At 52.3% G+C, this 21,708-nt stretch overlaps 1 protein-coding gene across 1 annotated transcript in view; it reads left to right on the forward strand.

The window, feature by feature from the left end:
- Nucleotides 1–7,018, forward strand: part of CNTFR (ciliary neurotrophic factor receptor) — a 139,739-nt gene extending 132,721 nt beyond the window's left edge. Inside the window, exons 8-9 of the mRNA XM_066339577.1 lie at nucleotides 5,244–5,424; nucleotides 6,873–7,018. Of these exons, the coding sequence (XP_066195674.1) occupies nucleotides 5,244–5,424; nucleotides 6,873–7,018 (327 nt within the window). The remainder of the gene's footprint in view (nucleotides 1–5,243; nucleotides 5,425–6,872) is intronic.
- Nucleotides 7,019–21,708: the final 14,690 nt, after the last annotated feature.

Here is a 21,708-nt window from a genome sequence, read left to right on the forward strand (position 1 = left end):
AAGGTCATGTGATATTTAAAGCTAATAATGTGGTTGGGTTCTCTCCTTCCTCTTCTGCGTTGGAAGCATTAGGGCCATATTCGTGAGCATTTGCAAAGACTGGAAGTGTCCTTCTCTGGAAGTGCAAGCCGAACAGGATTTTAGGAGCTGGGGCAAAAAAAAAAAAAAAGAATCCCCACGCAGACATCTGTGTCTGCTCTGATCCAGGCAAATAATGGGGTTTTGGGGACAGGAATGGAAAGTTTCTCGGTATTGCCAAATACTTAGTGTTGAGTTTGTTGGTGCAAGGATGGCATTTTCCTCTGGACTGACCTCCCTCATCCATATTGGAAGTGGCTGCCACAGTGGGCTCGGGCTTGTCTCGCAGGGCAAAGCAATAATTTTTGGTCAGAGAGGTGAATTTTGGTCTCTGTAAGTTCCTACCTTGGAGCAGCCTGACATAGCCTGAAAGTGTGAGCTAATGTATAAATCCTGTCTCTGATGGGCAAGGAGACAGGTGGAACAAGCTGGGTAGGAAGGCAATTAGTGCCACTGCCCACCACAGCAGCGTCCCCACCTGCACGGTGGCAATGTCACTTTGCAGCGGGAGTGCCTCTTTGTGCCCATTTGCATCCCCCTGTGCCTCTGCTGCTCTGCCTGCACTCCCCCTCTTTGCAAGCCAGGGAGGTCACCCTGAGCAAGCTGGGTTACAGCTTCACGCCTGGTAGCTTTTATTGCGGCATTTTTCTCCCTTCCCCTCCTGGCTGCAAAGTCAGTGATTAAAAAAGAAGGGGGAAAAAATCCAAAGAATTAATAGGTGGCAGCAAAATATTGAGGCTGTAATAGTGTCACTCACAGCTCAGTGTGGGGCAGGCAGGGCTGGAGCAGAGAGCTTCTCAGAGGAGAGTGGGGGTGGGAAATTCCCAGAAATCACCTTTTCTGGGACAGAGCAGGTTCAGAACCCTCGGCTGGCATTGCCTGGGTGCACTCATCCCCCTTGGAAACTGCTGGTGACCTAAAAGTACTGAGCACCTGGCAGCTGTAAAGGTGCCTCAGAGCAGCTGAGTCCACAGAGCATGCAACTCATGCGTGCATGACCTCACCTGCACGCTCACACTGCTACGAGGAGGTAGGAAGGTGCTAGCAGGCCTAATTTTCCCTGCCCACATGCAGACCACACTAGGCAGGTGTCTGTGTTCTGCCACGCCCATGCACAAGCTGCTTTCACCCTCAGCCCACTGCATCAGCATGGTGAAGGCATCTGCAGGCAGCATATGCCGGTGCCAACCGGGTTAGAGTTGTTGCTGAGTGCCCTCAGCATCCCTGATCCCATCTTCCCCATAGCCACAAGCAAAAGCAACCTCTGACAGTTGTCACTTGGCAGGAGGAGACCAGCACATGTGGAGTCATGCAAAACTCATTGCAGCCCAGTGAGAGGATCTGGCCCTTGCTGTGGGGAAACCTGGCTGTGAAATAGAGCCCACTGGGGTGTCCCATCCCTATCCCAGTTCAAATTTCCCCCATCATCCATTATAACTCAAGTAGCATCCAGAGGAGGAGGCTGCAAGGATGCCAGATGTTTGGCAGAGGCAGGTTGTGCTCTTAGAAGGGATTTCTTTCCATGTGCACTGTGGGTAGCAAAGGCTGCGTGAGCACATCAGTTTCACCTTACAATAGCCAGGGAGGGTGCTTCTTTTATTCTGGGAAGGCAGACTCATCTAGGCTTGATACAGCACCTGGGACAGGTGTGTGCTCCCTGGTCTTGTCACACACATAGTGCATCCCTGCCTTAGGACAGAGGGGTGCCAGTCTTCATCCCCATTCTGCCAGTGGAGCACCCCTATCCCACTCTAGGAGCTGCACTGTAAAGCAGGAGGTGTCAAGGAATGGAAAACAGAGCCCCTTCCACCACAGGGGAGCCAGCAAACACATTTTTAAGTGGGGTGCATAAAAGGAGGCATCTGATCCCACATTTTCCTCCTGCACTTCCTCTCAACACACACCAGCCCCCAGCCCAGCTGTCAAGGCAGAGAACGGTGGGGTCTTCTTCCCTGCCCCCCTGCCCCATCCCCTTCCAAAGGTCATCTGGACTTCCAACCTGCCCGTGCATCACCCTGTCCACGAGTAATTGCTGCCTAATCACCCTGGACCAGGAGCAGAGTCTGGATGGGAACAAAGCACAGTGACCTTTTTTACTGCCAAGGCACCCTGGCAGGGTGGGCTGGGGGCCATGGGAGCAGGATGAGGAGAGATCATCCTGAGCTCCAGAGGGGATAATGGCTTCCTTAACTCCTGCTGTGCTGAGCACTGTGAGGCAGGGACACCTATCTGCAGTCAGGGACTGGAAGGAGGGCACTCATGGGTGTTGGGGTGTGTATGGCTGCTGTGGATGTCGTCAGGCCTCCAGCACATGTGCAGGGGCGACCAGCAGGGACAGGGGGAAAGCCAAGTGGCAGGCAGTCCTCCCCTCAGCCTGCCCTAAGTGTCTGTCTCTGTCCCATCAATGTGGCACTGGCCCATGTGCTCATCCTGGTGCTTGGGACCGTGCATAGGCACTCAGCAGCTCCATCCATAATTTTCTCAAGCAGGAATGTGGGGGTATGTGATCATGGCAGAGAATGGGATCCCAGCCCATGCTGTCCTTAGCAAGCTGTCATCTGAATTACTGGGTTCAAGGGATTTTTTTCATTTCTCTCTCCTCTCTCTTCTCTTTTTCTTTCTTTCTTTGTTTCTGCTTCTGTCTCTCACTCTTTTTGGTGTTTTTTTTTTTTGTTTTTGTTTTTTGTTTTTTGGTGGTTTTTTTGTGATGCTAATAGCCCTGCATTGCACTGGCTACTGATCCCTCATTAATCTGGGCAGCACTTCACAGCCAGTCGGAGTGACTTTTGGCAGGTGCACAAAGGCAGGCAGCGACACACAAACCCCCACCCACCCTGGCCAAAAAAATTACCATGCACAGCCTTCCTCCAACTTTTGTCTCTGTGTGGTGAGAACATGGATTAAGGAAATTTTTCCTCTGCCTTTGATGCTGTGTGTCCACCCGTCCCCCCACAGCCTCCTCAGTGTGTCTTCCCCCAGCTCTGTCTCTCTCTGTCTGGGTCCAGTTGGACCCAGTCCCTGTGTGCCTTCCCATTTGTTGTGGCACTTCTGTGTTGGGTCATGGGCACCCACCCAGTGGCTTCCTCCCCACCATGACAAATGCTGCCCAGCTCAGACGTTCTGCATCCAAAGGTTGTCTGTGTGGGGAGAGATGGATGATATCATCTATGTTTTCTCTTTTTAACTGCTATGTGAAGCAGTGCTTAGGGCAACATCCTCTCAGGTCCTGCAAGGAAGATCCTCCAGTCTAGAGGGGGGACACTCCCCCTGCCCAGGCAAGGCACAGATTTAACCCCATTGTGCCTGTGACACCCCCACCTACGAACACTCAGCTGCTGGTTGGTTGTGGGTGGAAAGAGGCAGGAATTGCTCCCAAATGAAAGCTGGGAGGGATCTTGGAATGGAGAAAATGCTCCTGATGGGCAAGCAGCTGGCCAGGTCATCAGGACCTTAGTACAGCTGGCCTGCCTACGACTGCTTGATGCAGGGCCCAGGGAGGAGCCAGGGGGTTCAGAGCAGGCTGGAAGTCTTATACAGAGTCATACACCAGCTGGAAAAGCCCAGCATCTTTCAGAGCCCTGTCCTCATTCTCCAAGTCCAAGGCATACCCTAGCCTTGGAATTGGTCAGCAGGGAGTTGGCAGCTCACCCCATGAGGTTTCATTTCTCTAATGTTCTGGGCAGAAGGCTGGATGCAGCCCTGGAAGTGGGAATAGGGAAGGAAAGGCTTTCATGTGGAGCAAGAAAGCAAAAATGCCCCTCTTCCTGTTAGTAATCCGCCCAAGTGACAGTAAAAGCCTGGAGGGGGGCTGCAGCTTTCATGCTAAAGGGACTACAACTGTGCTGCATGGAAGGAAAAGGGCTGGTTCTTTCTCAAGATGGGCTCCTGCTTTTGAGTACTCCTGCAAGCCATGGGGTGATAGCACTGGTCATCTGGTGTGCACACCATCCCTTGTATGTGTACAGCCACACTGTCAGGGCAGCCTCATCCCACAGGTGCATTGCCCAGGTACCTCCTGGGCACCCCAACAGTGTAGCCTTTCATTCCTTCCCTTCTTTCTTCCTTTCTTTCTTTCTTCCTTCCTTCCTTCCTTCCTGACCAGGCAGAAGTTTGGATCTTCCTCCTGTCATTGAGCTGTTGGTGCTCCCCAGGACAGTGTGATTCTGTCCCTGACCTTCTCCTGGGGAGATGTGGAGGACCCCACATGTGTAGCACCGTGAAGCTGCCCCACTCATGATTTGATGCTTGCTCTGCTTGAGTCCCTGGCTGGGCACAGGTGCTCACAGATGGGCTGTCTCAGTCCCACACCACCCCTCATCCTGCAGCATCTTTATTAGAAATGTGTCTGGGCAGGGTGCAGGGCAGACAAGGGGTGCCCTGTGCAGCCCCCATGCCATGCACAGCACTGCAGGGAGATTCTCAAATGGGCAGCATGTTGATCCTCAGTCCCAGAGATGAAGGGCACTCCATCCCACTTAAGTATCCCACTTAGCCTCTGCCAGATACTCCTGCCCTGCTCACTTGAATGCTGAGCCCTCCCCTTCTGCCACCCACGTGTATTTGCTCACCAGGGTCCATGCCATCAGGGTGCATTTCTGCTGAGCACCTGCATCCCTCTGTCCTGGAGCCAAGCTCCAAATGGATCAGAGATCTCCTGGAGGGTTAAATGGGGTTACACTATTGCACTTTGCAGCACAAAGGACAGCAGGGTCTCCTATGGCTCAGACAGCAGTGACAATGGGATAGCGGGAATGGTTTCTAGGAAAGACGTCTGGACACAACTTGGTACTTGTCCAAGGGCCCAGCTGGAGGGATGCCAGCAGGCAAGGGAGTAGGCTGGCGAGAGGTGTTGCTGGTGGGAAAACCTCCTCCCACCACTGGCAGTGGTACCCTGAAAGCGTGTACATGTCCGAGGGAGCCTGCAGACACATCTGCTAGTTTCTGGTGACCTCTAGAGGAAGCTGCTCCACTCTGATGCTGTGAGTTTGGGAATGGAACCAGGTCTCTAGACTTTTAGCATAGCTGCAGCGGGGGCATCTCCCTCCCCTTCCATCTTTGTCCTGGGCTTGTGCCTCTGCCCACAACACTCCAGTTAAATACACTGATTGCCTTAAACCTCCCAAGGCCTCCTCTGAGCACTCTTCTCTCCCCACTGCTGCCCTCAGGTCGAGCTGTCAGATGGGACATCACACACCATCACAGACGCTTACGCTGGCAAGGAATACATCATCCAGGTGGCAGCCAAAGACAACGACATCGGCACATGGAGTGACTGGAGTGTGGCTGTTCATGCCACCCCCTGGACAGAGGAGCCCAAGCATCTCACCACGGAGGCCCAGATTGCAGGTAAGAGCCTCCTCCCGGTGCAAACAGGCTTCATTCAGGAGGAGCCAAGGACTCCAGGCTGAGGGATCTCCTCTTTGGCTCCACACAAGTTTTGTCCACAACCAAGGATAGCCCCCAAACATCCATGGAGCTGTAGCCCTTCACCCTGCACTTTCCCCCCATCTGTAGCCCTGTCGGCAGGTGCAACCATGGCCTGAAGAATACTGACTCAGCTCACCTGAGTCCAGCATCCTTTTCACCAGGATACTTGAGGCAGGACAATCATGCTGGCCATTGTGTTGTTGTTGTGGTGGGTTTTCCCCGGAGTGCTGTCTTCTTCCAGCCCTTCCCCCCCTCTCCAGTCCTACCCCCTCCACACCTCTGATGCCTCACAATGGCTCAGAGGGATGCCAATTCAAAATAAAAGCCACCGAGTTAACAAGTCTCTGTTTCTAGGAAAGAGCTGGGACTGTGTCCAAATGGGTGTTATCAGCCCTCAATTTCCCAGAAAGGATGGAGCAGACCTTGCACTGGTTTCCTTGACTCCTGTGCAGAGAAACACCCCTTTTCAAAACACCACCTGGTAGAGCACCTGGATATTCAAGCAGCAGCAGGGATTTGCATCTCCTCCACCATTCCCAGGTGGAAAAAACCCCACAAGGAGTGCTGGAACATCCTGCAGCAAGGCGACTGTTGGCATTTTGGTTTTGCTTCTATTCCCACCTGTCTTGTGCTAAATGGAAATGCCCCTTACAATGTCACCTGCCCTCTCCATGTGCAGGCACACATGAGTCCCTCACACGTGTTCTTTGCACACACATCCCTGTGCAGGCAGCCTGGTGCAGCTAGGCAGGGATGATGTGGGACACCCCAGTTCCAGCACTGAGCCCCACTGTGAGTCTGTGGTCCCCAGCAATCAGTCCAAACAGTCTGGCCAGGGACATGCTGGGGCCATCTGGATGGAGCCAAAGCTGCCCCAGCCTGACTGCTCATCCAAGCACTCCCTGCAATCCTGCAGCCTTCTGTGGGCATAGACAATCCATCTGGTTCAGTACAAAGCAGGACAAACCCTGTGAGACAACCTGTAGATGGAGCCTGCTGTGTCTGGCATGTTCTGTGGGCAAGATATGCTCTTGGCTGAGCACTAGTGACTCATTGTGACTTCTTAGCTAAAACTACCACAGAACTGCATAGAGTGGTCAGGATGGGGATGAGAGGGATGCCTAGCTCTTCCTGACGGCAGAAACATCTCCAAGCAGTAGGTCCACTGTCACAGCCAGGAAAGTCTCGTGGATTACACCACCGCTTGAATAATCCAATCCCTCCACCTCAGTCCTAGTGTGGTATGGCACTGAAAAGGGCATTTTGGGTCCAGGTCCTATCCACAGCAGCCAGAAAGCAGGGCTGCTCCTATGGGATGAAGCCCAGGGCATCCAGCTCCTCTCACCATCCACTCTCCTTCCTTGCAGAGACAACAAGTGCTAGCACCTCCTCTTTCATGGCGCCACCCACCACCAAGATCTGTGACAAGGGGGCCGTGGTGGGCAGCGGGGCCATGGCAGTGTGTTGGACAGCTGGACTGGTCATGGCTGCCTACAGTGTCCTCTTTATTTAGTGAGTATCTCCCAAATCAGAGGCAGAAGAAGCAGGAGGTGGATGCTGGGATGAGGACCCTCAGGGCTCTAATGTGGGTGGGGAAAGGGAAGGGGATATTCCAGCCAGACTATGGGTGAAGGGCATTGAGAACAAGTCATTTGGGCTTTTCTTGCCATTTTGCAAATGCACCAATTCTGACTGCTTTTCCAGATGGATATTCAACTGGAGATCTCAAAAATGGCTTTTCAAGCAAAGCTGGCAAAGTGGTCAGTCTTTGATGTCTTGTTCTCAGCAGCCCTCTCCCATCCTCTCTGCTGATATTTTTTAGAGGCAAAGAAACCACATGGAAATCTAAGGCCTGTGCTTAGCGGTGAAATAAAAATTGTCTGAGACCAAAAAGTTCAGATTGCATCTCAGAAATGTCCATAATTTGGCTTAGAATGTAGCTGGCAGCCTGGAGAGCCATAAAATGCCTCTCTCCTCTACAGATCAGGGGTGCTACCCATGGGTGTCATGCCCAAATGCCCTTTCACTGTCCGCATATTGCCCAAGGACAGGGATGAATCTGGAAGCAGCTACATGTGTCACTTTTGGGAGATAAAGGATATGCTCCCCATCCTTTGGTGTCCAAAGAGAAGTTCCTGGTGGGCACGGGGTTTCTTTGCTCCCCTCTGACAGTGTCACCTCATGTGTGACACTAGTGGTGGTACGCAACCAAGGGAGGGTGGGCAGGGCCGAGCCCTGGGAGGAGGAGGTGAAAATAACGTGTTTGGGTACCTGGGTGAATTTCTCCTGTGGCAAAAGGCCGGATTCTGCTCGGTGTGTCCCACCAGTGGCTGGGCACCGCTGGGTTTGGAGCGAGACCGTGACCGTTCTGCTCCCTGCTTGCAGATCTCCATCTGCCCATCCACCGCAGACGCCTCCCCATCGCCCACCGCGCCCCCGCCCCGCCGCCCCGCTCCCGGGTCGAGTCTCTTAGCTCTTCGATTTTGCACACATTGAGGACGTATCACGCTTCTCTCCGTCACTTCGGAGGAGGACAGAGCTGCTGCCGTCCCCTGGGGAGCCGCAAAATCCTCTGCCAGCCCGGAGAGAGGAGACGCATCTCCGTGCCCCTTTCCTCAGCCAAGTGAAGCGAGCCCGGGCCCCGCGCCGCAGCTGAGGGCCCCACTCATACAGCTAAACCCCCCCACGCCAAAGACGTGCCCGCCGCCCGCCGGCAGCGCACCGAGAAAAGGGGATATGAAAACGGGGGGGTGGTGAGGGGAATGATGCTCCAAGCTGTGTACCCCCTTATGGCGAAAGGGGGTCCCCCAAGGACTGGACTCGCTCCCCTGAGCTCTCGACCGTGTGGCGAAGCTGGAGGGGTGCATGGATCGAGGGGGGGGGCCTTGGTCCCCTCCGAGGGGGTGGTGGAGGGGGGGAACTGGTGGTTTTCACAAGTGCGATGGGGAGCAGGGAGCTGGCAGGGTTTTAATGGAAAAAAAAAAAAAAATGGAAGTGAAACACCGCTAAAACCTTCCTGCCCCTTGCTGAGCACCTGGAAGAGCTGTCCTTCCACCTCCCCCTCCACAGCACCCTGCAGGAGCCTTCGCCACCCCCAACCCCACCCCAACATCACCCCCAAACTTTTAACCATGTTGGATACAGGGAACCACCCCCACTGATGTCTTTGTCTCATTCTCCAACAAAAGCAGAATAGCTCTGCTGTTGCCTTTAGAGCTGGAGCCCTGCAGACCTATGCCCTGCTGTTGCCCGCTGTCCCCGGCTGTCCCCAGCTGTCCCCGTGCCTGCTCTGCTCTCCTCCCCATCCTGCCCGAAGTCCTGTTTTGTAAAGACACCTCCTCTTGGCCCTGCCTGGACCCAAGCGCAGTATTTAATACCGTACGTCCTAGTATTCCCACTGTTGACAAGCTGTATTTGAATTTTTTATAGATGTATATATATAAAAAAAAAAAAATCAAAAAAAAGTAATAGAGGGGATAAAACTAAACTCACAGAGACAACGCACACACGCACACACACGCACACACACACGCACCAGGAGAGACTGTCTTCATTAAATGTTCATTTCATGATGACTGGCGGCTCTGGGTGTTATTTCCCTTCCATCTGGAAAGGGTGGGTTTGGCTGCCTATTTCTGTGCGTGGTGCTGTCTGAACTGGGGAAGTCATGGGAACAGCATTGAGGGGGGGATACACACACCCTGTATCCCCCAGATACTCCCCAGAGCAGGAGTCTGCTCTGGCGTTTGAGACCATAGCACCATCATCCCAGAGGGCTGGGAGACCAAAAAGCTGGCCTTCAAGGACATCCTGAGAACATGCAAGGGGGATGCCTAGCCTGGAGACTTCTGGTGAGGGAAAGGAGATGGTTGTCACCACCCCATATCACACCCATGGTGTGATGGGGAATTGCCACATCTCCGCATTCACAGGCCCTGGAGGGTCCTGTGTGTCCCCAAGGTCTGACTGCACCCTGATGTCTCTCAGGCAGGCAGGAGGATGGAGACCTGCCTGTGCCCCACTGCAGCCTGGAGGGTGGAAGTGGGATGTAGGCACAACTAATGCACTTCCCATGTCTGATTAATAATTTCATGTTAGGAAAATGTCACTGGCCCAGATGCTCTGAATTAAACTTCTGTCAGGACAGGGCTCACAGGGACCCAGTGTGGGGACAATGGATGCAGCAAAGTACATTGTTGGAGTCTGTCCCTATGTGCCTTGCTTGTGAGCACCACCTGGAGCAGGGATGCCATCAAGCAATGCCATGGGGAAAAGGCTCAATTTTTTAGAAAATTACCTCCCTAGTGCCCCAACTAAGTCTCTGCACCAGGGAGATGTGTGTGTGGCTTGCTAGCTGGATGGCTGGATAGATAGATGCATACATGCAGGGGTGGATGGATGGATGAGTGGGTGGAAGGAAGGATAGAGGTGAAGGAGCCGCAGCCTTGGCTCTGCAAAGCCTGAAGGCAGCACCAAGCTGGTCACTTGCTGTGATTTGAACAATGCTGGGGCTTTATTTAGGGAAGAGTTTAGTCAGATGCAGACCTGTCTCTGGCTTGGCCATGCCGGCGGCAGCACTGACTTGGTTCACTGGTTAATGTTCCATTACCAGACAACATGCCTCCATCATTTATTAATGTTTCATTAGTGTTAAAAACATCTGGTAATTAATTATGCACTAATTATGGATTCACAGTGCTAAAAGCTGGGGTAATCTACCATACCAGATGGCTCTTTGGGTTAGGGGGAAGGGACAGCTCTTAGCAGAGATGAAAATGTCAGGCCCAGCCCTTGCTAGGGGGAGCCATCCCACACAGACAGATTGCCTTCATCTCCTCCCAGGATTTCCATAGCTGGGCCAGAGGCATGCTGTCTCAGGTTATTAAGGAGAAGAAACCTGTCCCTCTCAAGCTGTTTCAGGGACCAAGGGAATGGTGCTTCCCCTGCTCAGGGCAGCTGTTTAAGAAGCCATCTGAGAGCAGTGGCTTTCACACAGAGGCATAATCCAGCACCTGGAGTTGGTACTTGTCTTTCTGCTGGCTCTGGGATGCCGTTTGTCAGCCCCTCCGTGGTGCCTGGCCACGTTAAGCAGCAGTCCATAAAGCAAGGGGTGTCATAAAAGCCCACTCATTAAGTGCCCCAGGAATATTATGTACAGATGTGCAGAGATGTTTCAAACTGGGGAAGGTCCCAGGGGAGCATCCTTGCCAAGCAGAAAATCCATCCACTTAGCAGTATAAATCCATACAGGAAGAAAGAGGGAATTACAATGCTCAGAGAGACCTGTGCATCACATAACCTGAAATCCAATACATCACCCGGGTGCAATGGGTCCCTGCATCTTCCCAGCACATATGTGGCAGTAAATCCCACCTTAGGTGTTGCTTTGGGCTGTTGCTGATGTGAGAGCAGCCTTGCACGGAGCTCCCCAAGCTCTGCAAGAGGGATCAGAAGTGTGACTGGAAAGCAGGAGCTATTTCCTGGACTTGAAGTCTCAGAGGAAGCAGAAACCCCCCATGTTTGAGCAAGGGGTTGAACAGTGGAATGGGACCAAATGACTGCACCTCCTGCATCCTTCCCTTAGGCAGGTGCTAGCAGAAACCTCATTCTCCCTGACCCAATAGTCAGAAAATCTACTCCTCCCACACCAGCCTCCCAGGAGCCTGGATTTCCCAGGAGATAACAACCAGCTTATTTATCACAAATTAAACTGATGGGAATGCTTGTACTGTGTAGCTTGTGATGGGGTGACATGCTTTGGTGGATGAAGGAGGAGCAGTGGATACTGTGTTGTGCATTTCAGCTCTGGCAGAGCTTCAGTCTGGCACAGTCACAGGTGAGAATGGGGGATGAAAGCAGGCTCAGCTACTGAGAAAGTTCACCCATAGCTGCACTGCGGGACCCGAGCTGAGAGCTTGCTGGCCTGGGTGGAAATGCCAGATGGGATCTTTTGAGCCAGCTGCCAGAGGAGAGCTGCTGCTTATTTGCACAGGTGTGGACCTGGTCCTTCAGGGGCAGATACCCTCCTCCATCACAACAAATGAGAGAATTGTCAAGTGGAGGTGAAAGCAGCAGGAGCTGGTAGAAAGGGGTCCCTGGGATGAAAGTGTGAAGAGCAGCATCTGTGAGGAATGAGATTGTAAACAGAGTCAACTTGACATGGGGAAGCCCAGACTCTCCCAGTCCTCAAAACCTGCAGTAGTGTCAAGTCCAGCAAATAAAAGAGCCCAGCCCAAAGCACAGGGTATTGATTCAGAAAAAGGTGAAGTCTCCTGTAAAGAGCTTATGTCTCCTGTACACTGGATGCCTTTGGTGGATTATGGCCTTCCTCCCAGGGCTTTCTTTCCAGTGGCAGGAGGGGTAGCTCAGGGAACAAATTCCTACTATGAAGAAAATCTCTTCTCTGACATCTTTGGTGCAGAAATGAGCCCAGGAGCTTTGAATTAATCAGCCACCACTACACAGAGAAGCAGATGGAGCTGCAGGTCCTGACCATGGAGGTAAAAACAGCCTTGAGCACCCTCACAAGACTGTGGGGCTGAGGTTTGTAGCAGCAAGAGATGACAGATGGTCACAAAAGATCACAAATGATCTTGGACCATCTTACTTGTTGGTGGCACCAGCCAGACAAGGACTTGATTCACCTCCAGAAGAGATTGCCTGTTTTTTGAAAAGCCTCCAAGCAGTGATACTCTTCTTCCCTGTGTCCGTCCTGACTGGCTCAATGTCCGGCCTGGCATTGTGTCCCTGGTCTCCAGACACTTCTTGCCTGCAGGCTTATGCCCTCCTTCCCCACTAGATCAGTTCTGATACCTCCTCACTGCCAAGATGGGCAGCTCCTACCACAGTTTTCCCATCTACCACCACTGCCCCAGTGCTACAACCTCCCTGCTCACCTCCAGTCTGCCCCAGCCCCCTCCCTGATCTGGCAGGGTGACCCACATAGATTATATGCTCACAGCATCCCAAACCTCCCTACACACAGACACGGCAGCCAAGCACAGCCCACCCAGCTCAGCTGCAGCATGGAGACCAGACCACACCAGGGTCCTCTAATAAGCAATTGACTCTTTTTTTCCTCCCTTTCAAGAAAAAGCCAAGCATTAATTTGGCTTCTGCCACTCTGTTTATCTAATAGCATCGCTGATTGATTGTCTTATTTATAACCCAGATCCGGTGTCTGGGCTGCTTGTGGAGACGGAGTGATTGATGGAAAGAAGACAGCCAGAAAGGGACTTAATGGAGCCATGTGGCTGAGCAGCAGAGTAGTGGCTTAGGCATGAAATGAAAAGTGTCTCCCACAAGTCTGGGCTCCTCTCCTCCTTTCCTGCGTGGTTCCCAGGGAAGCTTTCTAAGTGCTGGGAGAGAGCAGCATGCTCCCTACACACTGCCAAAAGCAATCAGGGACCATACTCAGGTCTCCTCCAGCAGCCTGGCCAAGGGGACACAGCCAACAGGGACTTGGACTGCTTCCTGAGAAGGCGTCATACAGTCTCTGGGAAGGTTTCTCCCTTCCAGGATGGAAGGGATGGTTGAAAGGTGTGAGGCAGCCTGAACCCTGCCCAGCCACCAGCCTGTGGTCAGGATGCCTGTCCTGCCAGCTGGATATCACGTCCCTGCACAAACACATGGTGCAGAGAAAAGCCTTTCCCAAAGTGCCCTCCTGCAGGCTGGCAGCATCTCCCAGAGGTCTCAGTTTTGTCCAAAGCTGGACCAAGATAACTCTGCGTCCCCAGGGAGAGTCTCTGTTTCTTACACCCAGTGGTCACAAACCCCAGCAGCTCACATGTGAAGACAAACGCTGCCATAAAGCACCAACAAATGGGGAAGGAGATGCAGTCCCAGGAGGTGACATGCCATCATTCAGGGTCATGCTGTGGATGTGTGACAGCCTGGATATGTCCCAAACCTCCAGCCTGCAAATTCATCCCAGAGCAGCCTGTCCCCAGCTGCAGGATCAAGTCGTGGTCAGGATATGGTTGACAACTCCAAGTCCCCAGGAAGGCATTTGGCTTTGATCTGAGCCAGAACTAAACCCTCATCTTGTCCATAAAGATCAGTTTGGGAAGAAAAAGACAACATACTGGTTCAGTCAAAATATTTCATCACTGTTTAATGGTCTTTATTTCATGTCTGATTGTAACAGATAATCTAATACGAGCCTCAAGCAAAGCCAAACACAGTTGTTTCATTATGAAGGACCCCATCAGCCAGCTTTGACGTGGCCAAACCCCACTCCTTTCCTTTTTTTGTTTTTCTTCCTTTATTTTTTTTCCCACATCTGATATTTGAGGAAAACTAAAGCAACTTCATGAACGCTGCTGTTTCCGTGGACTGAAAGAAACCATCCAGGAGACAGGTCTCCAGTACTGGACATATTGTTGCTCCCAACACCAGAGCTTGGCAAACACTATCCAATGCCTTATGACGGTTTTATTTCTTCCAGGAGAAACCCCTCCTTGGAAAGTCCTCCTGGACCAGCAGATATGGGCAGGTGACGAACACTCCCTTTGGCAAGGGATGTCCCCAGTCACGGTGGTCCCTCTGTGGGTGATGCCACTATCACCTCACCATGTGCCCAGGGCTGCGAGGAGAAGGGACCAGGGCAGGGCGATCCTTGCAGAATGATGGAAGATGGAGGGGCCCCTGAGCAGTGGGAGCGGAAATGGCCTTTGATGTGGAAGCTCTCCTTTCGCAAGCACAATGAGTTGCAGAGAAATTTTATAAACATGGCTATTGTTGCTCCATCCCTTTGGTGGGAACAGATGGTCCGAGTGCTCTGTTTGGCCCCCCTTCCCTCCCCTCACTCCCTATCCCCATTAATAAAGCCCCAGCAAGTCCAGCACCGCTAAGGTTTTCCCAAGGGAGATCAATAAATAAATGTAATAACAACAAAGGGGCCCATGCAGACGAGATTGGGTTACAAAGAGGCCTCGGCCCCCCTCCTCCTTTCCGAGTGAGAGTCACTGCGTGCAGGCACTCTGGCCAGTTCAAGGAGGGGTTCCTCCATCCCCACCATCTGTGGGAAGCAGGGACAGGATCTCCCCACTGAAAGAGCCAGGCACCACCCTGCAGTCATGGATAGCAGTGTGTGGTCACCTTGGTGGTCACCTTGCAGCCTTGGCCCTGGGACATTGATGGCACATGACTGCCAGATCCCCACCTTTGGAAGCCACCTGAGGTAGGTGTGGGAACAGGTTCAGACACTGACCCTGGGTGTGTAGCAGACAAGCGCCTTCTTCTAAGATTTCCTAGCCACGAGGTTGCTCCACATCCTTCCCCAGCAGGATCCCATCCAAGATAGTGCCTTTGTGAGCAGGCATCATGGCTTCACCTGGGCTCACTTTTTGCCTTGCTCTTACCTTACAAAAGACCAGGAAATTTTCTGACCAGCTGGAAAGCACTGGTAACTCTGACCTACTCCTCAATGGTGTAGTGAGGTTTAATACAGGTTAGCTGGGATTAAAGCAGGGCAGAGCAGTGTGCAGACAGGGTTTTCCTGTGGAAATCACCAGCATGCACCAAATGCTCCCCATAAGACTGCAGGGCAGGGGAGCAGCTTCTCCAGGAACATGAGTAGGGTTTGAAAGTGCCACAGCATCTCACCAGACTCTGAAGGGTGGAGCAGCCACGTGGAGGCATTCCGTCGAGGGGTCTCTCCATTGCAGAAGAAGACCAGCTCCACAAAGCTTTCCAGGAACTCATCTACTGAGGAAGGGCCCAAGGCTGGAGCAACCCCATGGGCAAGGCCCAGAGAGGACTTTGGTGATATGAAGGAGAGACAGAGCAGACACTTTGATCCAAGAGCCAACAGTGAGTGAGCCCTCTTAGCTGCCATTGTCCGACCTCCTCCCCCAGCTGGTCCCTGATGCTCAGAGGTGATGGGATGCTGGTTTTATCTGTGCAGGGCTCCTGCAGCTGGGGGTCTGTGGGATGAAACGTGTTTCACGCACGCACATGCATGTACTGCCACCTCCCCTCTGAGCCGCCCTGGGAGTCCCTGCCTCCACCTGACCCCTCGCTCATAAAAAACTTACAACTCTAGATATCATCTCTCACAAAAGTGGATTTGAGGCCTCGTCAGTCACCAGACACGTCCCACAATCTGCACTGGCTCCAGACAGCTGGAAGGGTTTGCTGGAGGACTAGAATGACTTCATGCCGCCTCCCACGTACCGGGGGTTACCCAAAGTGCTTGGAGTGGGGAGAGGAGCTGGGGACCAGGAGCGCAAAGCCCCATCCTCGCCATGCTGCCACCATGCCACGCCCTGGATCCAACAGGCTGAGTGGGAACGACTAGGGAACGACTGATAGAAAAACTCTCCCAGGGTGCAGAGGCTCTCCCTGTGGGTGCAAGCAAGGCAGCTGGCCTGGGCTCCAGTGCCGGGGAGGTTTATGAGGGCTGACCCCTTGCACTGAGCGCCTGGGGCAGGATAAATCCCACTCCGCCTGGGAGTGCAGGTGCACGAGGCTGCAGGGGAGGGGAAAGGACTACAGATGCATGGGGGATCCAGCAAGGGGGAGCTGGGGCCGGCCTCAAGCTGTGTGCTGCTTTGGGTCCATCCAAGCACTGGGAATGGCCCCCTTGCCTGCTCTGGAGCCTGCTGCATTCTCTGTGGGTGCTCTGGATGGGGCTGCCAGCACACAGTCTGCCATGGTGAGCCTCAGCAGTGCAGGAAGGCTTGCACCATGCCAGCAGATGTGCTGCAGGATGTCCAGAGGAGACTCATGGCACTGTGGGGGTACCCACAGCATCCCCTGGGCACCCCAGGTGTTTGGAACATGGATCCATAGCTTTGTGCCTCACATTCACCCCTGGTTTAAATCCTATCCAGGACTTCCTAGCTACTGTAATGAAGGCAACAGGAGAGCACATATTGGGTCCCTATTAGACCTAATGTCAGCCATGGTGGCATGAAAGATGCTGTGCCAAAGGCCTCAAGAGAGGATACTGGCGATGTCCCCAGACATGAGGCTCCTGACCTCCCTGCAGCACTGGGAGATGCTTGAGGCCTACACTGGAAAAGGTACTTGGGATGAACATAGCCCTCAGTTCTACAAGCACCACCCTGGGCAGTGGGTCCTGCCGGGCCTGGGACGTGGGGAACATCATGTGCAGGGCTGACAGTGAGCTTTGCAAGAGCAAAGGGGATTTCAGCTAATAGCCCACTCCCCCTATTTCATGTAGCACTGTTCTGAATCTTTGCCTTAGGAGCCAGGCAGGGGGTTGGGAACCTTTCTCTGAGTGAATTATAATCATCTTTGGAAATAGAAAATAACACAAAGCAGGTGGCTGAGCTCGAGGGTGGATAAATGCCCATCACAGAGCACCTGGCTGAAGCCAAGTGCAAACTTAACTTCGGACTCTTTGAAGTCAGCACATCCTCATGCTCTCTGGTGGTTTGGGGCTTAAGCCCTCCGTGTGTGCCTTCTACCAATGCTTGGGTAATTTATAGACATGTGAGCCTTCTCAGAAAACTTCTGTGAACCCCTTGCATCAACCCAGTCCAGCTGGTCACATCATGTTTGCCTCTCCTCACAGCTCAGTAGAAGCACTGTACAATATGAATCAACCCCAAGAGTAAGTTTTAAGACTTGTTATCCTAATCACAGACCAGGTTTCTCAGGCATGCCATGCCCTGCTGCATGGCTACCTTACCCTACCTGACAGGCAGCCCATTGACTAACAGATGTGCATACCCTTTAATTAGAGCACAGTGAATCCACTTAGTGCTGTTTCGTTAGATATCTTGTCTATTGGAGGAGAGCGAGCAGTACTCACTCAGCTCAGCAGCCCAAGCCTCTGGATTTTCAGGCCCTTAATATTCACTCTGATCTGTTCATAAGTTATTCATGGGGAGTGGGAAATGCCTTACAAAAGAATTCACTCCAAACTGCAAGTGCTTCTGAGGCACCTTACAATCTGCTTGCACAGGGAAAGGAGGGGAAAGTAATGAATAAATGATTGTTTACAAATTATTTACTTGTCTCCACTAATTTCCACATTGTTTACCTGGCAGCATGCGGAAGTCAGGAACAGTTAGGGAAGACTTCATCTTGGTGTACAAGTGGATGGAAGTTGGGCAGCATGAGGGGAAGGAAGCCAATGCAAGAGAAGAGCAAGGAGTCAGCTTTAGCTGCCAAAATTAGCTATTAAGTGCAGACTTTCTTGGTCTTCATATTCCAGAAGAAATTGCTGGGCAGGGCTGTATTTCTGTCATAACTTCCTAGGATGCATGGAGTCAAGTCCAGGGCCATCCAGGTTGCTGAGGGTTGTATAGTCCTTAAGAGGACTACACTCTGCAGAAGATGACCAAGCTTTGCTAGGAGTTCACTGTCTATTCCCAGGGACCCAAGACTTTGTAGGGAAAACCAGGAAAAAGTCCTTGCTGTGAACTATGCACCAGAGTAAAAGCTTTCTGAGCTGTTTTAGTATCAACAGTGTAAGGTCTGTGAATGTGGGAATGATGATGCTTACAGCCTATGGCATGTTGCCCCAAAATGTAAATGGGAACTCTGCCTTGAAGCAAAATCACCCCAGCAGATCATGGCTACTTATGGCAGGCAGCCGAATGAGCCTGTCCTCCTAATCAAAGCCCATTTTCAGTCCCATCTCAAGCTAATTTCCCACCATAAACCAGAGACAGAAAATCACAGTGAAGAGGGATGGGCACCAGCAAAATTAATGTGTGTGTGGGTGTGTGGGTGTCATTTGGGGAAGAAAAAGGCAATCAGGCTAAGTCAGGAGAGCAGGACAAGCTGGGAAATGGTCAGTCTCAGCTGGGTTGATGTGTCTTCCAGACTTCCCATGTTTCATTCCCCTCCTTTTGCTCAAGGATTAGTGAATTCCCTTTGGCTGAGTATTCAGATCCTGTATCCTTTCACACTAGATGCTGGAGCATCTTGGGAAAGATAGCTATGGAAGGAGGCACAAGATGTTTGCAGGATTGAGGGGGAAATGCCTCCTGAAGCTTGAACGACGACTGCCACCAACTGCTGGCAAAGCTGAGGTGAGGGCTGAGGGCTTGGATAATGCAGTTGCACAGTGTGTGATTAACTCATCATGCAAGAGAGTGACCCATAGGAGACAGAGTGATGCTGTGTATGAGGGACTGATGAGGTTCATGGAAAGGAGAGGTGGAAGTCAAATTACCCAAAGGCTGCTTTCATTAGCCAGCACGAAAATACGCACAAGATGGGATAGAATCACACCAGCAAGCCCCACAAGCATCCTGTCCCCAGCTCTCACAGTTGCCTGTGCCTTGACCAGACACTGGGAACACACAACAGTGTCCAAATCCTCAAGCTGCAAGAGACTGAGCAGTGCTGCAGGTACACCAGGGATGGAGGGAGGATTTGGGATTTTCTCACCTGTAGAATGGAGAGAGAAAGCTGTCTGCAGACTTTGAGACATCCTTGGGATCTTGTCTCCTCCACTCCCTCCCTGCTCTCACCTACCCCTCACTCCCTCCCACCACCCCTCAAACTCCTCCATGCCCCAACCTGCTTGACACTGACCCTGCTCCCTGCAGCCTTCCAGCTCATCACTGTCTGTGAGCAGCCTGTAAATCATCCTTGTACACATATCTCCCTTGGCCTTGGGAAGAGGGAATTTATCCCCCCAGCTCAGCTGTCAGAGACCTCCAGAAGTGATCAGCATGCTCTTAATTCATTGCAAAGGGTGCAGGGCTCTGATGAAGGCTTCTATGCCTGCTTCCCTGCTATACCTTTGGGGCATGCTTGCACCCCAGCCATGGAAACTTTCTAGGAAAATTGCCCAGCATGACTTAACTGCTGTGCTCCTGAATGAGGGCACATGAACCGCAGGAAGCGGAGAGGCAGGAGGGGATTGCAGGCAGGACATGCAGCTTGGGGAGACCCAGACATGCTCAAAGTGATACCTATACAGTGGAGACTCTCCCAGCTCCCTGCAGAGCCCTGAAGCATCCAGCCCAACAGTCAGATGATTCAAGATTGCCCCAACCCTCACCAATCCTTCATAAAGTCCATCACAGAAGCAACACATCCAGATGCAAACATCTGGTTGTGCAGCCCGTCTTGTCATTGACTTGAGGAAATTGTGCAGCCTAGGAGGCAGACAGAGGGAGAAACATGTGGAAATGCCTGTAGGTTCCTTGCCTAGTACATGGATCCAGCAGGGATGGACTCCCATCTGGGTGAGCTGACTGGGAGCTGGCAGCAGTTCACTCACTCACACCAATCTGCTGATCTCTCTGCAAAGCCCCCCAAGAGTCTGGATCTCTGGTGTGAGATGAACACTGAGCAAATACCCCTGTTTTCCTGCCACAATTACCCTCTTTAACTTTTCAACTTATCACCTGCATAGAGGTTTATAAAATTTTAAAGTTAATGGCATCTCCAGTAATGATACTGCAGATGTACAAGCTGCATCCTGGGATGAATAAATTATAGGAGGCCGAGTAAATTGCAATGGGAAGGACAGCAGCTGCAGGATGGAAACAGATGGCTTTGCCATGCGCCACAGCTTGGTCTCAGTGCGGGGTATGTTCCCAGGGCTGGCCCTTTCACGGTGGCCATGTAGAACACCTGGGCACACCTGAGGCTGCAGATCCCCAAAGCATCAGCAAATGCTGTAGCCAGCTTAGGGATCTGTGCAGCTGGTTGAATGCTGCTGTGGGGCTGGGGCTACAGTGGCAGTCTACGGATCAGCAGTAGGAGAGTACGAGACCTGTCTCCCTTCTGCTGCTCACTGGGTTTTCATGCAGGAGGAGCTCACAGCCTTCAGGAGCTGTCAGGACGCTTGGCAGCTTTCTTGAGGGGAGCTGGCTTCACTAGCTAAGTGGTTTCACTTACTGCTACATTTCTCCCAGAAAAGCCTTTTCTGCCTCTCTCCACCCCCGCACATGCACACGGACAGTTTGAAGAGCAGGGTGGCTCATCCTATTCCTCTGCCCTTCGGCACAAGGCATGCAGATGTATGATGAGGATGCACATGCGATTGTGCATCAGGGCAATGTTTGTGTCCTGTTGATGTGACCAAAGGGACCACCACAGATCCAGTGCTTGGCTCCTGCACAATGAGAGGCAGCACTGCCCAGCTGAAGTCCAACAGTGCCACATATCCTGAACTGAGGTTCCAGCAGAGTGACAGGACAGGGCTGTCTCTGTCCCAGAGAAGGGACAGGTTAACAGAGCAGCTGTGATTCCCAGCTCATTTAAAGTTGTATATCTCCTGGCTATTTCAGTGGTCATCTTCTCCTATGCCCAGGTTCACATCCCAAACTCATCCTGACACAGGTAACTCCTGTCAGGGCATGTTCAGGGCTCTTCAAAAGCTGTTGTAATCATGGCCTCAGATATTAACAAGCCTGGGCTGACCCTCACTACAGGACTGGGGTCTCAGCCACATATCTGCTGTCCCCTCTGATTTGTTGCTGGAAAAGCTCAGCCCCAGCCACATTGAAGGGATGCAGAGTAAGACATAGGTGGCAGAGGAGCCAGGCACATAGAGACAGGCAATCCCTAAGTCGCTCTGTTCCCTGCTTCTCCTCATGAGAACAGGGTCCTCTGGCCCAAAACATACACTGTGGAGCCTACCTCTGTCATGGGGACCCCAGTGAGGCTGATTAAAAATGTGGACTTTGCTCCCACATTGTCAATGCCACCAGAAGTTCTCTAACAAAAACACAGATCTTCAGTATGCAACCAGCCAGCATGGCTCCATCTCTGAGAGATTCACTGTTCATGCAAACCCACCCCCTACACAAATGGGGTCCAACCAGCCTCACCCCTCCTGCACGGTGGCTGCACCACAGTGCTCTATCCCACCCCTCACAAGTGTCCCTGGTCCAGGTTGGGAATGTGCAGGAGGAATTCAGCCTCCTGTGATCCTCATGCAGGAGTGGCAGGAATGCCAGAGGACCACACTGCCATCCTAAAAGGCCTTGACAGGCTGGAGATAGGGGCCAAGGAGCTTTATGACATTCAGCAAGGAGAAATGCAAAGTCTTGCACCTGGGGAGCAGCAATATCATGCACTGATGGATGCTGAGGGCCACTCAGATGGAAAGAACTGGAGATCCTGGTGGACACCAGCTGAATATTGGCCAGCAGTATCCTCTTGCTGAAAAAGACTTCTCCTGGGTTGGATTATAGAAAGTGCTGGCTGGTCAAGGGAGAAGGTCTCTGTGCTCTACACAGCAGTGGTGAGGACACAGCTGGA

This window comes from Sylvia atricapilla, chromosome Z (genome assembly GCF_009819655.1).
Source record: "Sylvia atricapilla isolate bSylAtr1 chromosome Z, bSylAtr1.pri, whole genome shotgun sequence".
Lineage (NCBI taxonomy): Eukaryota > Metazoa > Chordata > Aves > Passeriformes > Sylviidae > Sylvia > Sylvia atricapilla.